General features: G+C 40.2%; 1 protein-coding gene across 6 annotated transcripts in view; it reads right to left on the reverse strand.

Moving 5' to 3' along the window:
* Positions 1 to 11,485, reverse strand: part of GSAP (gamma-secretase activating protein) — a 92,594-nt gene extending 81,109 nt beyond the window's left edge. For all 6 annotated transcript variants that reach the window (XR_007150477.1, XM_047850784.1, XM_047850783.1 and 3 more), the window contains exons 1-2: positions 11,285 to 11,485; positions 827 to 903 (exon numbers count right to left, since the gene is read on the reverse strand). Coding sequence is in view for 5 of the 6 variants with exons in the window: in XM_047850784.1 (XP_047706740.1) it covers positions 827 to 903; positions 11,285 to 11,393 (186 nt within the window). In the remaining variant the exon portion in view is untranslated. The remainder of the gene's footprint in view (positions 1 to 826; positions 904 to 11,284) is intronic.
* Positions 11,486 to 19,496: the final 8,011 nt, after the last annotated feature.

Raw genomic sequence — 19,496 nt, forward strand, 5'->3', positions numbered from 1 at the left:
TACTTCCTTTTATTTAATATAATATATATGATAGAGATTGGGAGTGGCTAAAACAAGTCTATGATATTCCTATAAATAAAACTTTTTGAATCATACAGTTTCCTTAAATGCAGCATACTTACGGACACAACTTAAAATAACTATTTTTTTTTTTAAAGATTTTATTTTTAAGTAGTCTCTACACCCAACATGGGGCTCGAATTCACAACCCTGAGATCAAGAGTTGCATGCTCCACTGACTGGGTCAGTCAGGTGCCCCAACTTAAAATAATTTTTAAGCAAAAAAAAAAACAAAACAAAAAGCAAGCAAACAAAAAACAGTAATACATCTACGCAAAGCAAACTGGCCAGTAAAATTATTCTTTCACGTTTCCCTACTATAGTAATCAGTAAAGTTAAATTTTCATTCCTGATAACACTGAACATTGAAAACATGTTAAATAATGCCTCAAAACAGATGATACCTAAACAGATTATGTAATCATATTTAATATGTTTCAAAGATCAAAACTTTACATATTAATTAGGTTTAAATGTCTTTCACTTAGCATTTGTTCCTCTGAAGAATGGAACTTGATTTATTCAAAAAATTTGAGTGCTGGGTCAGATATTGTGTGTAATTTTTGTTTAAAAAAAATATTTCCTAAGACTCAATTTCAATGTTTGTTTAATCTCATAAAATAAAAGTCACGTTAAAAGTTAAATGCCAGCACTTATTCTTACCCCTCAGTAAGATATAGCATAAAATTCTGTGAAAAAACATAAATGGTTAAAATAGTAAATTCTATGTCATGCATATCATACCACAATAAAAAAGCATACATACCTTATAGGTATAAATAACATTTCCATTTCTTTCAACATTTAGTATACGTAAGCTCTCATAATTATTTTCTAAAACACCTAAAATGATAATAATAGCAAGTTAATATTTAACAGGGAATGTTTAAAAACATATCTAACAAATATTAGTGAAAACCCAAACACAAAAGAGTACATACTGATGATTCTGTTATATAGAGTTTAAAAATAGGCAAAACTAATCTACTTAGTGACCTTTAGGGAAGAGGAAAGGTCTAGTGATTGGGAGGTATCTTAAGGGAGACTTCTGAGGTGCTGGTAATGCAATATGTGTTGGGTATACTGATATACTCACTTAGCAATAACTCACTGAGCTGTACACTCTTAACCTAAATACTTTTCTGTATGTTATACTTCAATACATTTTAAGTAGCTATTAGTTTGTGCTTTATGTATTTTGAAACTATGTTATTAGAGGTATAAAAATTTAGTGCTGTTATAGCTTCCTGGTGGATTAACATTTAGGAACTCAGCAGAGTTATCAGATGAAAGCAACAAGATAAAAAGCAAGTAATAGTCAAGTCTTTTCTCACTGGCTATGATAGTATAAGGAAGAGTCTATACCAGAGAAAGCATCAACTTCTCAGTTTATTTTCTCCCATGGAATGACATGTGGTGGAGGGTCAGGTAGATCAGTAGAGAGGTGGGGAATCTCTCACTGCTGAAGGAGCCCTCAACAAAAGGCTCCTGCAGTGTTGTGAACCCCAGGGTTCTCAGGGCAGAGAGAGGGAGAAGAGCTAACATGGACAAGTACTGAGTCAGTGTGGAGAAAGAGTATCTTTCTCCAGGTAAAGCTTCTTTCTTTATTTATTTGGGGGGGGGGGGCAGGGTGAGAAACACACACACACACACACAGAGGGAGAGGGAGAAGGAGAGGGAGAGGGAGGGGGGGAGAGAGAGAGAGAGAGAGAGAGAGAGAGAGAGAGAGAGAGAATTCCAAGCAGGCTCTGCGCTATCAGCACACAGCCCGATGCTGAAATCCAGAATTGGATGCTTAACCAACGGAGGCACCCAGGCATCCCTAAGCTTTTGCAATTGCATACGGTTGTGCCTGAAAAATCACACATAGCTTTTTAACCAGGAGCTGGACTAGTTAATCCCTTTTTTCACCATAAAATGCCCTTTATCATGAATACATTCTTTTTGCTTTTAAAGTTTACTTTGATTACAGTATAGCAACGTCAGCTGTCTTCTGATTAGGGCTTACATAACATTTTTTATCCTTTTATTATGAATCTTCCTGTGTCCTTACACCTAAGATATGTCTTACAAGTAACATCCTTTCGAGTATGTGGTCCATTTACATTTAATCACTGATATGTTGGGTTTGTATCAACGATATTACTATTTATTTTCTATACAACTCAATTGTTTTTTCTTGCCTTCTTCTGGATTAATCAAAAAACTCATTTCATTCTCCTACTTATTAATTTGTTATACAATCTTTTAGTATTACTACTTATCCTAAAGATTACAATACTAGTCCTTAACTAATTATGTTTTCATATTACAGGATGGCAAGAAATGTGAAGCAAGTGAAATGTCATACACTGCTAACAGGAATATATATTGGAAAACTGGCAGTAGCTACTGAAGCCGAACATACATGGCTCAGCAGCTGTACTTGTACATATATCGCAATGGAAATATACACTTATTTCAGCAAATGACACATGTAATTTCTATAGCACTATGGTTCATAATAGCCCAAGCTGGAAACCCAAAATATCCATCAGGCAAAGAATGAATAAATTGTAGGATACCCAAACAATGGCCTATTGTACAACAGTCATAATAACTTGCTATGATGTACAGCATAAATAACTGAGCAAAAGAAGCCAAGATCCTGCCCCCTCCCAAGAAAGGTTCAAACTATATGATTTAATTTATACACAAGTTTCAAAAACAGGCAAAATGAACGTATGGTGCTAGTTGAGTGATTGCTGGAAAGGAGCATGTGAGACCTTTGTGGTTCTATTAATGTTCTCTTTCCTGCTCTGAGTGCTAGTTACAAGGGTCTGTTTCATTTTGTGAATATTAACTGAGCTGTACACTTATGATCTGTGTACTTTTCTGCATGAAAACCATATTTTGATGAAAGATAGAAAGGTCCTTTATACAAAACATTTAACTTGTAACTTAACTGACCATCATATTTTGGTCAAAATTTTAGTATATTCCTCTCAATTCTACAATTAAGGGATTAAAAAAATTTTTTTAATGTTTATTTATTTATTTTTTTGACAGAGAGAGAGAGAGACAGGGTGTGAGCAGGGGAGGGCAGAGAGAGAGAGAGAGAGGCAAATCCAAAGCAGGCTCCAGGCTCTGAGCTGTCAGTACAGAGCCTAAATGAACTGTGAGATCATGACCTGAGCCGAAGGAGGACACTTAACCAACTGAGCCACCCAGGTGCCCCTACAATTAAGGGATTTAAACATTAGTAGATACAGCTTTGATAATTATCATTAATTGGAGAGAAATACATATTTCCCTAATTTCCACAAAATTGCTTCAACTTGACTTTTTCCCCACACATGAATAGTGTTTTAGATGTTAAATTATGTTGATCATGACAAGTTTCAATATTCAGACAAGACATATGACAAACATTCTCCAACTCAGAGCAAACTTCAGTTTGTATTCCTGATTTAAAAAGAAAAACAAAACAAAACAGGATAATTGGTGACCTGGAGCCTTGTACTGGAACTGGAGGTGGGAAACATTTCAAAAGGCAAAGAGCAGGTTTTGTAGAAAATGTAGGAATCATCCTGGCATCTCTCTTCCCCATCCCTCACAGGAAGAAGCTGCCTGGATCTTCTAAGAGCAAGGTAAAGGCAGGGGGCGAAGTGCTGTTTTTGTTTTAACGTGGGCACATCCACTTTTCAATGTATAATGAGCTGTCAGACTCACTTCCCACTGATTTAAAAATAAGGATAATCACCTAGTCTTCTTAGGAGAATAGTATGATTCAATAGCTCACCGATAAATAGCACTTTACAATTTACTGAGTTATTTTTAGCTCATCCACACTGTGTCAGCTTTTACAGGCCCACTGTACTAATGAAACATTTGAATTTCAATGAGGTTCAGATACTTGGCCAATGTATCAAAAAAGTGGCACAGACTAATCTCAAACTCAGAAAAAAGGTAAACAGAATAAACTAAGTTTCCTGTATCATGCTTACAATAGGCAAATGGATAATTACCAAAAAAATCCTTTAAGGTAGATTTTGTAGACATCTAAAGAGAATTTCAGGGAGTTTTTTTGTTTTTTTGTGTTTTTTTTGTTTTTTTTTTTCATCCTGCACAGGACTCAAAACTTCTGGAATGTAATGTGTCAATATTTTGAGAAGTACTTTTTTTTCTTTCAAGATTATAAGGATGCTGGGAGAGACCCTCTCCAAAGTACACTTAAAAGGTTTCAGCTAAGATAAGAAACTCCTTTACAAGAAATCTCGCTAAGAAAATTCAATTTACTTGCAAAAGCACATCTATTTTCAAAACACTAAACTATTTTTAAAAATCCCCATACAGATTAAAACAAATGATATATGCTTGTTCCATTAAATTGGTGGTTCTCAACTCTGGCTTTGGGTTAGAATGATTAGGGGAGCTTTTATTTTTTTATTAAAAATAATTTTTTAAATGTTTATTTTTGAGTGACAGAAAGACAGAGCATGAGCACGGGAAGGGCAGAGAGAGAGAGAGAAAGACAAAGAATCTGAGCTGTCAGCCCAGAGCCTGACGTAGAGCCCGAACCCACAGACCACGAAATCCTGATCTGGGCTGAAGTCAGAAGCTTAACCAACTGAGCCACCCAGGTGCCCCTGATTAGGGGAGCTTTTAAAAGAACATGGATGCCCAAGCCCTACCCGAACTATCCTGACTTTATTGGGCTGGTGAGGAGCCCCGTTTCTGGTATGTGTGTGTTTAAACTCCCCATCTGATTCTAATGTGCAGCCAGGGTTGAGAATCACTGAATCACATATTTGTATTATATATTAAACAATATTCATTAAATAACATAACTAGGACCAACTTATAATGTAATCATGATAGAGTTGAAAAATAATAAAAATAATGCCTTTGTGGATCTGTTACGTAGTAATAACTGCAGTCTTAAAATAATCCTGTAGTTAATAAGTTCACGGTTCTCATCTCAAAAACATCTGAATTAGACAAATTTGGCAATGTTGGAAATCCAGACACCAGTGTCTCACCACACACTATTAACCCATCCTCCCCGGATTAGTTGCTCATGGTTTAGACACACCCTTTTAAAAAAGAAGTAGTCAATAGCTTCTTTGCTTATTCACTCTGACTCTTCTCCCAGTAGTTCATCACTGGAAAGTCCAGAAGAGGAAGTTTAGCAATTCAAATGAGGAAATGTGGTTTAATTTTACAGTTCAATGTCCTCAGAGTTCATGAAGCAAAAATGTAGATACTTGCATAAGTAAACCTACTGAAGAAAAGGAGAGTACCTCCACACTAAAGTGTTGGCAAGGCACAGTTCACGTGAAATCAAAGCTGGTTTGTCAGATACTCTCGTTCGTCGCAAGCTCTTCTTTGCCAAACACAAGTGATTTCCTTTTATAGGAAGATGTTTGCCAAATGTGTAAATTTTGTTCCCAGCTGCATTCAGACAAAAATCAGATGAAAGTATTTGTCTTCCAACGAGGTTTCTCACAGTGTTACACAAAAATTTGAATTGCTCATATATAGATCAGGAGGTGCTAAGATAGGATTATACCTACAACATGTGTATGCTATAAATAATTCATATAAGTATTTGTCTCAACGTGCCGAGATATTATAATTCCTAAACCTATAAAGTAAACATCATTATGTGGTTTATACCCATATTCTGAATGAAATGAAAAAGAAAAAAAAAAGGATGGGGTGCTTTAGTTAAGAAGCAATAAGAAAAGTATGACAATTAGAAAAGGAGGCTAGGAAGGTAGGGGAAGGAAAAGCGAAAAGGACAGTATCAATACTGGCGTGCAGCGCTGGTGGTATAGTGGTGAGCACAGCTGCCTTCCAAGAGAATACTGGAACAATGAAAAAAAAAAACAATGTGGCTAAGCCAGACCTCTGGCCCCGAAATCTGTCTGGGGGTATATAGGAGGCAACAAAAAGACATTACTCTTGAATCAGTCATTTGGTAAAATATATCACTTCTCTGGTAAAGATGAACAATTACAGTATTTGAAAGATGAATCAATCTGTGTATCAGATCTAAGAATATCAAAGAAGGCAAGAATATATACACAAAGAAGTCTACATTCTTTCTGGTCTTAAATATAGATGACATTTAAACCTTCAGAAATATGCATACCATATACACTTTCTTAGTTTCTTGAAAGTGATACATGGCAAGAGGGGATTAAGCATTGGATAAAAAATTAATAACCTAAGATCTGTTGTATTGCAATATACCAATAGGTAGAACATGTGATTTTTAAGTGTGCCATTTATGGAAGAAACATAAAATAACCTAGAAATAAATCTAGCCGGGGCGCCTGGGTGGCGCAGTCGGTTAAGCGTCCGACTTCAGCCAGGTCACGATCTCGCGGTCCGTGAGTTCGAGCCCCGCGTCAGGCTCTGGGCTGATGGCTCGGAGCCTGGAGCCTGTTTCTGATTCTGTGTCTCCCTCTCTCTCTGCCCCTCCCCCGTTCATGCTCTGTCTCTCTCTGTCCCAAAAATAAATAAACGTTGAAAAAAAATTAAAAAAAAAAAAAGTGTTCAGAACTTCCATGAAGAAAATTTTAAGACTTATTAAGATCATAAAGAGAATCTAAATAAATAGGAAATTATACTTGGTTCATAGTTGGAGGATTTAATATTGTAAAGATGCCAATTCTCCCAAAGCTGATGTACAGATTCAATGCAACTCAAATCAGAATTCCAACAGACGTTTTGGTGAAATCTGGTAAGCGGATTCCAAATTGTATATATATAAGATATCAAAGGACTTTGAATAGCCCAGATGGTCCTTAAGACTGCTGAGGTGAGGGGGCTTACTCCACCAGGTATCAAGACTTATCATAAAGACAGTTATTAACACGTCTTCATCTTAAGTTGACAGAAGGAACAAAATTAAGAAGCCAGGAAGGGAGACCCATACATATGTGGAAACTTGATATGTCATGGAAGTGGCTTTGCTGTCAATGAGAAGAGGTAGATTTATTTGGTTAGTGTCACTAGAACGATTAATACAGAAAACCAAGACAATTTACAAAAGAACATTTTAATACATGTAAGCTATAAATAACAAAACCAAACCATTTACCCACCACCCAGCTTAAAAATAGAACATTATCAAGACTTTTGAAGGCTCTTGTGTCCCCTTGTCAGATTCCTACATCGTATCATGTACAAAAATAAATTCCAGATGGATTAGAAAACAAAATGCAAAGAGCAAAACCCTGAGAATTTAAAAATGTCTTCGTAACTTCTAAATAGGAGAGGATTTCTTTACAATATCCAAAAAGGCACAAACCAAAAAGGAAAAGACTCATAAATTACACTACATTAAAACTAAAAACTCTCAATTATCAATGGCACCCCATAGCAAACTGAAAAAAACAGGATGAGAGAAAATATTTGCAACATATGATGATGAGCCAAGGATTGGAAACCAGAATAAAGAACTCTTAAAAGTATGAAAAAAAAAACACGATAGAAAAATGGACAGGATGAACAGACATCTCATAAAAGGGAAACTTGAATCGTCAATAAATAGAGAAAGATGCTCAACTTCAGACCACAATGACATAATGTTTAGACTCACCCATTTGACAAAAAATTACAAATCTGGAAATACCAAGAGTACTAAAAACATTTCTACACCACAAATGGGGTTGTTAATTAGAACAACTACTTTGGAAAACAATTTGGCACTACCTAGGAAAAATGAAGAGGTACATAGCCTGTGACTCAGCAACTCCAGTTAGATATCCACCTTGGAGAAACCTGTGCATGCCTGCACCGGGAGACATGCATAAGAAAGTGAGTAAAAGCACTGATTGTAATAGCAAACCCCAGAAACTTCCCAAATGTCACCAATAGAAAAAGCATAAGCAAAGCTAGGAAGCACCCTGAGATGGATTAGTATCCATGATACTTACCAGTGAGTGTTCAGGGATGTGGGATTAACACCCTTAGGAGGAAGGGGAAGGAAGGAGGTCCACAAAGTGGGGAGAAGACAAGCTACCATAGCCTCAGGTGATCTCAGAATCCCCTATTGGAGAAGCTCTCAAACTGAAATGGATTGTCAAAGCTGTCCTCTGTTGAGTCAAAATGGTCAGGACTTTATATCCCACTTTAGTCCCTAACTAAAAGTGGGCCACACCCAACATGTCCTGACTTTGGGTGAGGAAGGAAACCTTCTGTGGAGGCAATCCCTGAAGGGGCTGACAGCAGAAGATTATCTGCTAACTACCCTCAGCACCTGGGACAAGCCCTTCCTTGAAAGGAAGATCTAAGCAGGGCACCTCCATGTCCACCATAGCATTGTGTATTCCCACAATGGAATACTATACAGCGGTGAAAAATAATGACCTATAGTAATGTGAATATAAGAAGAAGAAAAAAAAGCAAGAAATACATATAATATTCTTTCATTTAAAGTTCACAAACAAGCAAAATTAAATGATATTTTGCATAGGGATATCTATACCTATCTACATAGCTTAAAACTACAAATAAGATCAAAGTTTAAGTAGTTGTTACCTCCAAGAGGTGAAGGATAGAGAAATAGGATCAGATAGAGAGACACAAGAGCCTTCCAAAGTCGATATTATCCTATTTTTAAGGTGGGTACATGGTTTTTGTTATGCATAGCTTATACATGTTAAAATATTTTGTATAATTGTTTTAATTTTTAAAAGAAACATTTTTTCTATTTATTTCAGGAAAGACCGTTTTCCCAAATTCAACCCAGAACCAGGAGCGTATGTAGTAACCAAATCTGATCTCCCTACTCTGTAACCCCTGGTTGACTAAAATACTATCACACAGGCACTTAATTTCCATGGCTAACTTAGTCCAGCTCCCTGGCTATTTTGCCAGGAATATGTCATACTTAGAGAGTATTACTTAGCACCACTAAGAAATCTTTAATTGTATTTGTTGATGTAAAAATATTAAGACTTCAAATCTAGGAAGCAAGTGTTTGGGGAAGAGACATTACAATGGTATAATTACTTATAATTAACATTTGAAAAGCCGAGACTTTGAAAGGAAAATAATTTGTCAAATGTGTGGAGTAATAACCATGCTAGAAATAAATCAGAATCCCAGATTCCCTTGCCAGTGCTACAAATTATGGAAGAGGAATTAACTGTGTGGTTTTTTTTTTTTTAGCTACCACCCACTGGTGATCCTTAGGAGTAACAATTCTGGGGGCGCCTGAGTGGCTCAGTCGGTTAAGCGTCTGACTTCGGCTCAGGTCATGATCTCACGGCTTGTGGGTTCGAGCCCCGCATTGGGCTCTGTGCTGACAGCTCAGAACCTGGAGCCTGCTTGGAATTCTGTGTCTCCCTCTCTCTCTGCCCCTCCCCTGTACACACTCCATCTCTCTCTCCTTCAAAAATAAATAAACATTTTTAAAAAAGGAGTAAAAATTCTGTTAGCATAACAGGGCTACTAATCTTGCCAAAGTGCTCTGCAAGAGGGAAATACTACGGATATCAGAAAAAGCTGGTATTTCTAGTAGGTTTACCTTCTGAGAAGCCAAGTGCATCTGTTTAGCGGAATGTCAATACACAAGTTTATATTTCTTCACAGATGAGTGAAAGGCACAGGAAGCTAAAGCTGAACTGGCTCACATAGAGCTTTTCAATCACAACACACATTACTGAAACACAAGACTGGCATTTCACACTTCGCGTAACTTCTCATTTGCAGACACCTGCCATTTAGCTATAGGAGGTGAAGGCTCAGAGAAAAAACTACTTTGTGGTGGAAAGCAGACTTGGGGCTGCCTATTGTATTTTAAAAAGTTAAAGCTTCCAAAACTCTTTAGGAGACAAATTTTTTTTTCCAAAAAAAGCTAAACATTACTAATAATGACACTACAACAAACTCAAGCGTTAAGCTACAGGAAGATGACTCCTTATTTGGAACTAACAACCAACAGGCCAAGACAAGCTACCCTACAAATAATTCTGTTAAAGACATAGGATAGTGTGAAGACAGAAGGCAGGGAGAGAAAACTTTCACCAGAGTTAAGGAGAAAGAAACTGTAGATACGAGATAACCCTTCCAAAACAACACCCTCCAGCAGTCTAGAGCGTGTAAGGAAAAACAAGGGCAGGGGCAAACACACTGAAAAGCTCCTGTGAACAAGATGGGATCCAGGGTAGCATAGCTTTTGAAGCTGAAGTTAAGCCTTGAGAATGGATCATTATTTGCAGCAAGCTTCTTAAAAAGAAAAAAAAAAATCTGAGAAATCAGAGTTCCCCTTTTTTTTTAAAGTTTTGACTGATTAATGCTGGAAAGGCTCAAAAGTCACTTTTCTCTCCCTCATCAAAACCAAAACAAAAGATTTTTGCAACAGATGAAAACCAAAGCCTCAACTGTGAAGGAAGTGTTCTCATTCACCCTGAGGAAGTAGAACAGCAAACCTGTCACTGTCTCACACTCCTCTTGCTAGCCCGCACAGGCTAGTGTTCTGGGCTGGTGGCGATGGGCTTGGAGCTTCTTTGGAAAACCGGAGGCTCGAGTTCACTGCTCACATCCTGCAAGCAGACCCCTGCCCTCTCGCGCTTCACATCTGAAGAGGCACGTCCACTTCGCTCAGAAACACACCTCATCAATGTGAGGACAAACTGTTAAGTATTTTTATGGTGGCCTTCTTGGTGGCCTTGATTCATCTTTTCTCATAACGCAAGAACTTCCAGGAGCCCCCAGTCTTGGCAGAGCCCTTACAGGGGTGATGAACCTTCCCAGGCAGTTGAGATGCCAATGAAGCACGCAGAAGACCCTGTCCCACTCCCTGCAGCCTTGGACAGGAGGATCGTGCTCCTCCACGCCCTGCCCTGATGAGGTGATGCTGAGGTATCACTAGTGTCCTCGGCCTTTCTATTAAAGGCGACTGACTAGGCAACAAGTGAACCAGAAGCTGGAGGACTCGCCAGAATAAGCAGTGCAGTACAGCCGCGACCTTGCCCAGGGCTTGCCCCTCCGACCTGCACCAGTGCCCCGGGGTGAGGGTGGCAAAGCCCAGACTCCAAAGAGGGAGGCTCACCCTTTTCGCACCAACCTTCTCAGGTTGGCGGGGACTGCAGGCAGCTCCCCCTCTGGTCAACGCCCCCTACCCCCTCCGGTCCTGGGAACCCCCTCGGCAGGAACCACTCAGACTCCACCCCTCGCCGGCCCGCACCTGCCCCCCGCCCCTGCCCCGGACGCGCGCCTCCAGCACCTGGGCCGCCGCCTCGGGCCCCGGCGGCCGCTGACGCCACCCGCTGCGCCCGCAGCCACGGTAGCACGTCCTTCCGGAGGTCGAAATCGGAGACCAGACGGAGAGCCATCGCCCGGACGCGGCCAGCGGGCGGCTCGGGCCCCGCGCCGCGGGCATTCCCGGCCCTCCGCTCCGCGCGCCACCTCGCCCTTCTCCCCGGCGGCGCCCGCCCCTCCTTCCTCTCCCCCGCCTCCCCGCGCCGGCCGCTTTCGGTTCTGCTGCGGCCCGGCCCGGGAAGCCCGGGGCGCCGCCTCCTGCAGGCCTGCGCCGAGCCCGGAGCCTCGAGCTCGGCACCGCGGACTAGCAGGAAAGGGGACTGGGGCACGGCGACCAAGCCCACCCGGCGCGAACCCTCCACGTGCGCCCTTCGGGCGGAGGGCAGATGCGTGGAGGGATTTAAGGGCCATGGAGATGTCGCTGAACCGATGGTTTTTAAACTATGCTGCGCGTTAGAGGAGGCTCTAGGCTTATTTTTCTTTTCTTTTTAAATCATCAGGTGCTTCCTCTGCAGCAAAGTTGGAAACCACTTGACAAGAGAGAGAGGTATTTTAGCGGGATCACCTGAGAAGGTTCTAGTTCATCGCGGGGCTCGAAGCCTGCAGTATCCCGGGCCTACTGACCCAGCTGCAGGGAGATAAGGTTTCATTAGCAGTATTTAGGTAGCATTGGGGAGCTTGTGAAGAAGATAGTTCTATTTTGAGGGAGATACTGAGACCCTGGAAAGGGTTAACAACCTTAACAGAAACAGGTCCTCTGCCAGTTCAAGAGGTTCCCTTTTTACAAAGGGAATTGTTTAGGATTTTATGAACTGGCTTTTACAAAGCCAGTTGAATTGTTGACTTGTTTAAGATTCCCGCTGTGACTAAGTGCTCTCATTCTTCTATCTTGGGCAGGACACCTTCTCATCCCCACCCCTACAAATAAATCTGGTGTTTTCTTAGTCTCACCACTTTGCTTTTTATATATACATATTATATATATATAGTGTGTGTGTGTGTGTGTGTGTGTGTGATCTGATTTTTTAACTTCATTTACCCATTTTGAGGGAGAGTGCACGTGAGAGTGGGCGGGGCAGAGGGAGAGAGAGAATCCCAGTCAGGTTCCAGGCTGCCAGCACTGAGCCCAACACGGGGCTCTATCCCACCAACCCAGATATCATGACCTGAGTGGAAATCAAGAATCAGACTCTAAACCGACTGAGCCACCCAGGTGCCCCTAGCTTTCTTCTGTTTCCCATGAATGCACCCTCAGTAAGTTTAATGGGTGTTGTGCCTTTGGCACTGACAGATTCAATCCTGAACATCAACACCCAGTTATTACTCCCTAAAACAAGGCTACCCTCATGTCCCTAGGCAGAAGACCTTGAGTAACAGCTGATTGCCCTAGGATAAAGTGCCTACACTTTAAGGGACTTTCCAGCCTTTGCACCTAGAACTTCAGCTCCAGACTGATCTAATTTCCAGAAGCTGATTCCTCTGAAAAACAAAAACAAAAACAACAAAAAAAAGAAAACAAAACAAAAATCAAGTCCTTCCAATCTGGATCCACAAAACCTTCTCACAGCTTCAGCCCACAGCAATCTTCACAACCCTGAACTCCTAGAGAGATACTGCCAGTGTGCCTCATTTCATAGTCATATACTGCCTCAAGACGTGAATACCGAATCTCGAGTCTTGGCACATCCTTCTGCCCTTTTGCCTCCTATCAGGGGCACCTACCAGATCACCTGAAAAGTGCTCAACAGTTATTGAAGAATAAAGAAATACAGTAATAGATGGAAGAAAGCCTTATCAGATGTTTCTCAAAGTTAGGCTCTGAAAACTGCCTGCCATGCAATCATCTAGGAAGTTGTTTTACAATTCTTAGGCTCTAGTATAGACCTGGGTGAGGCTCAGAAATGAGCATTTTAGCCAGAACCTCAGGTGATTCTTAGGTTAAGGTTTGAAAATTATCCTAAATCAAGGTAAAGGAAGCTATTGATTTTGCCCTAGAGACATGTGTCTCCACCTGAGGTAGTGGATGATTTCAGGTAGAACCCCACTACTTCCCACCACATACCTGGGAAAACCTTCCCACCTGTAAAGTGCATGCAGGTTTAACAAATGTTTAAGGAGGCTACTGATAATGCTGCTGCACAAAAGGAAGACCAATGAAGTCATGGGGAGCTACTACAACAAATGCTTCATACCAAATGAAGCTTGTTGCTTTTGTCATAAAGTCTTTCCTTGTCTATTTTAAAATTCAGTTGCGTTTCTGGTTCCCCCCCCACCCATAGTTAACCTCTATTTTTGCCAAGCAAGACTGATATTATCCTCATACATAATCCTCATCAAGCAGGGATTATATAAAAATTCTCTTCAAAATTAAGTAAAAAGGAACATAGAGAACATAAGAACCAAGATAGCAGAAAGATGAGGCCCAAACTATGGAGGAGTACATGAATGGCTGAGCTCTGAAGATCATTCGCTAGAGAAAAAAGGTGAATGGTGACTTACTGGTTTAAGATTTGTGAAGGGTTAATAGAAGAATCCTAGCGGATTATCCTTCAACTCTAGAGAAGACAGAACTGGAGACAGTGCTATCCTCTTTATTTAAAAAGCTGCCTCATTGATGGATGTGTTGACTTGATTATGGTTCTCATTTTGCAATGTATATGTGTATTAAGTCATACTGTACACTTTATATATAATTTCATTTGCCATTTACACATCAGTAAAGCTGGAAACAAAAGAAAGCTGCCTTACACAATCATTAGGCACTGGAATTGACTTTTGGGGAGAGAAGAAATATTTCTGCTTCTTGAGGATTTTAGAAATAAGCCACTGTCTTCCTTAAAATCAGCACATAGCACAGAATTGGAGACGTAAAGATCTTGTAATCAAGGCCTTTATTTTATAGAAGAAGAAACTGAGGCTCAAAAAGGTGAAGTGAGTGTCTGGTATAAAACAGCAAAGTTAATTAAGCACAAAGTTGGGGGCTCAGAACAAGTCTCCTGCTACTGGTGTTTGTGTTAATACATCCAGTGAACTGAACTAAAGTACTCTTACCTTACAGCCTGACGATTTCTAGTCATCCAAATACCACACCCTGACTGGGGGTGGAATTCTCAGACCACAGTGAGAAATTGCAGAGCTTACAATCGGTTACACTTCTGGCTCTTTTGATTTTGGCTCGGATCATGATTTTGAGGTTCGTGGGATCAAGCCCCACGTGGGGCTCTGCAGTCAGTGCAAAGCCAGTTTGGGATTCTCTCTCCCTCTCTTCCTGCCCCTCCCTTGCTTGCACGCCATGTGCTCTCTCTCAAAATCAATAGATAAACTTAAAAAAAAAGTAAAAGTGAATCAGCTCAAAACCAAACCCTGCATTTTGGAGGCTAATCCTTTGAAAGCATAGCTGAGAATTTTTTCATGAAAATGAATAGAAGTTACCAGAATGTCCATTAGAATCTAAATGAAGGTAAAGTTCCTCTGCCCTTCACAGGAAATAATCATTAAAGTTCAGTAACTAAGATGCTCACTCACAACAAGGTAGATATATGTAGATATTGAGAAGGCTGCTTCCCTATAATAATTTATTTTTTAATGGAAATATTTAATATGTACTTAAGTAAATAAATATTTAATGTGGTGATCATTTGACTTCCCCCAAATCCACTTGCCCCCAGTCAGGTGGTAACATATCCTCTGGCTGGTGATTGATTTGGGAATGGGCAAGTGCATCAGTCAGGATTAAGTTCACCGGAGGTTAATGAAAACCTAAATTAAAAGTGAATCAAACATACAAGCTTTTATTTTCTTACATAACTGGAGGTGGGCAGTACAATACTTGTGAGGGCAAGTCCCTAAAGTTATCAGGGAGCCAGGCTTCTTCCAGCTTTTTGTTCTACCAGCTCTTTGAGTGTATCCTCATCCTCATGATCTAAGATGACCGTAAAAGCTTCAACCTTTTTTGTTTGCGTTCCGGAAATCAGAATGGAAGACAGATAAAAGAGGATGCTGCTTCTCTTTTTAAGGGTACTTCCTGGAAGTTCTACCTAACATTTTTATTACATTTAATTGACTAAAACTTAGTTATATGGCCAAATATAGACGCAAGGGAAGCAAGGGAATCTAGTCTTTAGCTGGCGAGCCATATGTCCAGATAAAATCAGAATAATATTACTGAAGAGAGCAGAGAGAATGGATGCTCACAAGTAATTAGAGGTCTCTATCATGGGCCTGAAACCTAATCCTAGACAATGGGCTGTAAGGAAACCTATGCGATGTTATTTCTGGGAAAGATTTATCTACTCCTTAAAAAGGAGACATGGGAAAAGGTCTTTTTCAGCCTTTATGTATTTGAAGGCCTGCATATGATTCCTGGAACTTAACCAGTCTAGCTCTGGTCTGAAGACGGAATCCACAGATGGAATTGGGCAGAGCCCAGAGAAGTGCAAAGAAAGGGAGCCCTGGCATGTCATTCTTGGCACCCGCCCTACCTTTGGCCTTTCTGAGATTAAAGATAACAAACTTTCTATTGTTTAACACGATTGAGTCAGGCTTTTATTTTACTTGCAGCCAAGGGTCTCAGCTTTAAAGGACTATCATTTCAAAGTTCTGGTAGCTTCCACCAAAGAGTGGTATGATCATAACAAGTTTTTTATTTGAACAGTTACATTGTCCTGTATCTTTGTATTATTCTTATTAACATAAAATGAAATAATGTGAATGGGGTCGGCATGGAGGGAAAAAAGCCCAGATAAGCAAAAAGAGTTCCGGAGCCCAAAAGACTTAAGAACCCCTGGATCTGATCACCCTTGAAACTCATTCTATCAGCACATTTTTCAATTACAGGAGCCACAGATTTCCTTTATTGTGTTAAGCCAGTTTGAATTGGATTTTCAGTTACTTTTGCTAACCGCACATCAAATCAGGGATTCTCAAACTTGAATAAGCATGCAAATCACCTGAGGATCTTGTTAAACTGTAGATTCTGAGTGGGCAGTCTGGGTTCTACACTTTAACAACCTCCCAGGTGATGCTGCCACTGCCGGTCCACAGATGACACCATGAATTGTAAAGCTCTGCTGCTTATTGCAATGATCTTTCCACCTGTGTATTCCTACTTTCCTTTCACCCCAAGGAGGGCCCGGTGAGGATAGGCTGGGATGTGCTAGGTGTGGAGACACCCCAGAGTCCAGAGAGAAGTCTAACATGGGGGTGAGTACAGATTATGTAAGTTAGAACCAGGCCATGGGCCACCAGTTCCAGTGGCAGACCACAGAAAATCAGGAACTGAAGGCAGGATGGTTTAGAAAAAAGGAAAAGGCTGGTAGTCCAGGACTTCCAGAAAGTACAGCCTGGTAAAAATTAAAGTGCCAACACTTTTTAGGGGAGGTGCAAACACAAGGCAAGAAAGAGGTGAAGCAAGGCAGTGAATCAGAGTCTGCAATTTATCTTCTTTAATATTTACTTATTTTGAAAGAAAGAGAGAGAGCAAGCAAGTTGGGGAGTGGCAGAGAGAGAGGGAATACCAAGCAGGCTCCATGCCATCAGTGCAGAGCCTGATGTGGGGCTGGAACTCACAAACTGTGAGATCGTGACCTGAGCTAATGTCAAGAGTTGGATGTTCAACCAGCTGAGCCACCCAGGTGCCCCCAGAGTCTGCATTTTAACAGATTCCTGGATGATTCGTGTGCACATTAAAGTTTGAGAAGAACAGTTCTAATACCATATATGAAAAAAAGAGTTGTCTTCTTCCTTTTCTGTTTGTTTGTGTCTGAATTATTGGTTTCAAATCTGTTTTGATATGGTGCAGAGCAGAAACCTCACTCCAAGATCCATGAGTACAAGAGTCCTTCAAAAAAATAGCCTGCTCTGTGCACATCAGAACACAGTGATCCTAATAAAATAAATGGACATCTAAGTCAAGATCTTCTTTACCTATGTTCAGACTTCTCAGTGTTTTATTTAATGTAACTCTAGTAACAGTATTAGAGATCTAAACAACTGGAGATGGAAAAAATATGACATCTTTCTAGAGAATTTTTAAAAACGTACAAAATGTTCAAGGTGGGTAATCCATATGTCCCTAATCACCAATTCCAAGTTGTTATGATAAGGATGTTTTTACAGTCATTTTTTAGTATTTTTAAATTCTGTCCTAAAAATTAAAATGAATCACATAACATCCCACACACTTTCTTCATCTAAGAAAGGAATCATACTTAGATATGCTTAAAAATAGAAGATATAGTCCTATTTCTTACCAGCTACAAATGGAAGTCCAAAGACTGTCTCAGCTGTTAACAATAGTTATCTCTGAGAAATGTAATTATGTGAAGTTTTTTAAACCTTTAATTTTTTAATTTTGAAAATAGCTTTATATATATATATATACACACACACACACATCTTCACTCTGATTTTGATAATAACAGTATTGTTCAAGTTTTAAGGAACCATGTTTGTGCCAATTTTTGCCCCTTGTTGTTGTGGAGATGGCTGAATGCTAAGGGATATCATATGGTTTTTTTTTTTAATGTTTATTTATTTTTGAGGGAGACTGAGACAGAATATGAGTGGGTTAGGGGCAGAGAGAGAGGGAGACACAGAATCTGAAGCAGGCTCCAGGTTCCGAGCTGTCAGCACAGAGCCCGACGCAGAGCTCTAACTTACGAGCTGTGAGATCATGACCTGAGCTGAAGTCAGACGCTCAACCAACTGAGCCACCCAGGCGCCCATCATATGTTGTTTTTACATGTTTCCATAGAGAGCTGACACTGTATTTAGCAGTGACTGATCGAATAACTTTAAATCTGCTTACTTATCATTTGTGATGTTAGTATGAGAGCCTCTCCCTGTAATTTGTTGAAAAGAAGACTGACGTAGATCTTTTAAGAAAATGTTATAAAGAATGATAGCCTTATGATTTTGAGGGAAATAAAGCACTGACCTTGAACAAGATGGACCAGACAACAGTCTGAATCCATTCTAAAGGAATTATGTCTGATTTAATCATGGGATAGGGAAGAAGTGGGATGAAACAGAAAGGGTACTGAACATTTCTGGCAGCAAGAATGCTTCACCAAGTTCCTGGGAAATTTACTGATGAGTAAATACTAAAACTGGGTGGAATTACTGTATCTCAAATAGGAAGAACAATAGATATACAAAATATGAAAAGATCATCCACAAAACATATAATCATGTGAAAGTTGGGCTGCCACCTGTAATACATGGATTTTGTCAAGACCAGGAAAAAAAATATTACATTCTATGTCAGAAAGCACTCCATTTCTAAGTGCTTCTTAGATTCTTTGTATTTAAACCATATCACGTTAACAAAAACTTAATCTGCTTACTTGTGATCTATTTCAACACGTGTTGTTCTTTCTCCTTCCTTGTTCTCCTTCCTCTTTTTTTTTTTTTTGCCCCTAATTCCCTATACTCCCTTTCCTCTTCTGTTTCTAAACAATTACATCCTGGGGCGCCTGGGTGGCTCAGTCAGTTGAGCGTCCGACTTCAGCTCAGGTCACGATCTCGCAATCTCACGGTCCGTGAGTTCGAGCCCCGTGTTGGACTCTGGGCTGATGGCTCAGAGCCTGGAGCCTGCTTCTGATTCTGTGTCTCCCTCTCTCTCTGCTCCTCTCCCATTCATGCTCTGTCTCTCTCTCTGTCTCAAAAATAAATAAAATGTTAAAAAAAAAAACAATTACATCCTTAAGCCATCAGATGGGGCAAAGGCAGGTAAGCATCTACACAGTGGGGTTGAGGGCAGGGTGTCTGCCAAAATTTGGATTTCAGAGCCCAAGAAGGGTGGATAAAGTGTTTGTGGGGTGGGAGGAGTCACCCAGTAGGAGGTATCAGAATCCAGTCCAATACAAACATTGCAGGCATCCATGTGGGTAGCAGAGGGGTGGGGGTTGTCCAGCATGGGGTATCACATTTCAAATGGCTTGGGAGGGCATCTGTAGGAGGATGAGAATGGCAGCTGAGATGAGAGTTTGGCTAGTTACAGGAGGATTGATCAGTTAAGTAAATATATTAAGAATAATGTAAGTTGTGTTACTGTTAGGCCAGGGTGTCACAAAAAAAGAGAAAAAAAGCTAAAATAAACTACATAGTGTTGGATTGGAATAGGAGGCACTGGTGTAAACTTATAATTTCCACTAGACAGAGAGATGATGATGACA

This window comes from Prionailurus viverrinus, chromosome A2, assembly GCF_022837055.1.
Source record: "Prionailurus viverrinus isolate Anna chromosome A2, UM_Priviv_1.0, whole genome shotgun sequence".
NCBI classification, from domain to species: Eukaryota; Metazoa; Chordata; class Mammalia; order Carnivora; family Felidae; genus Prionailurus; species Prionailurus viverrinus.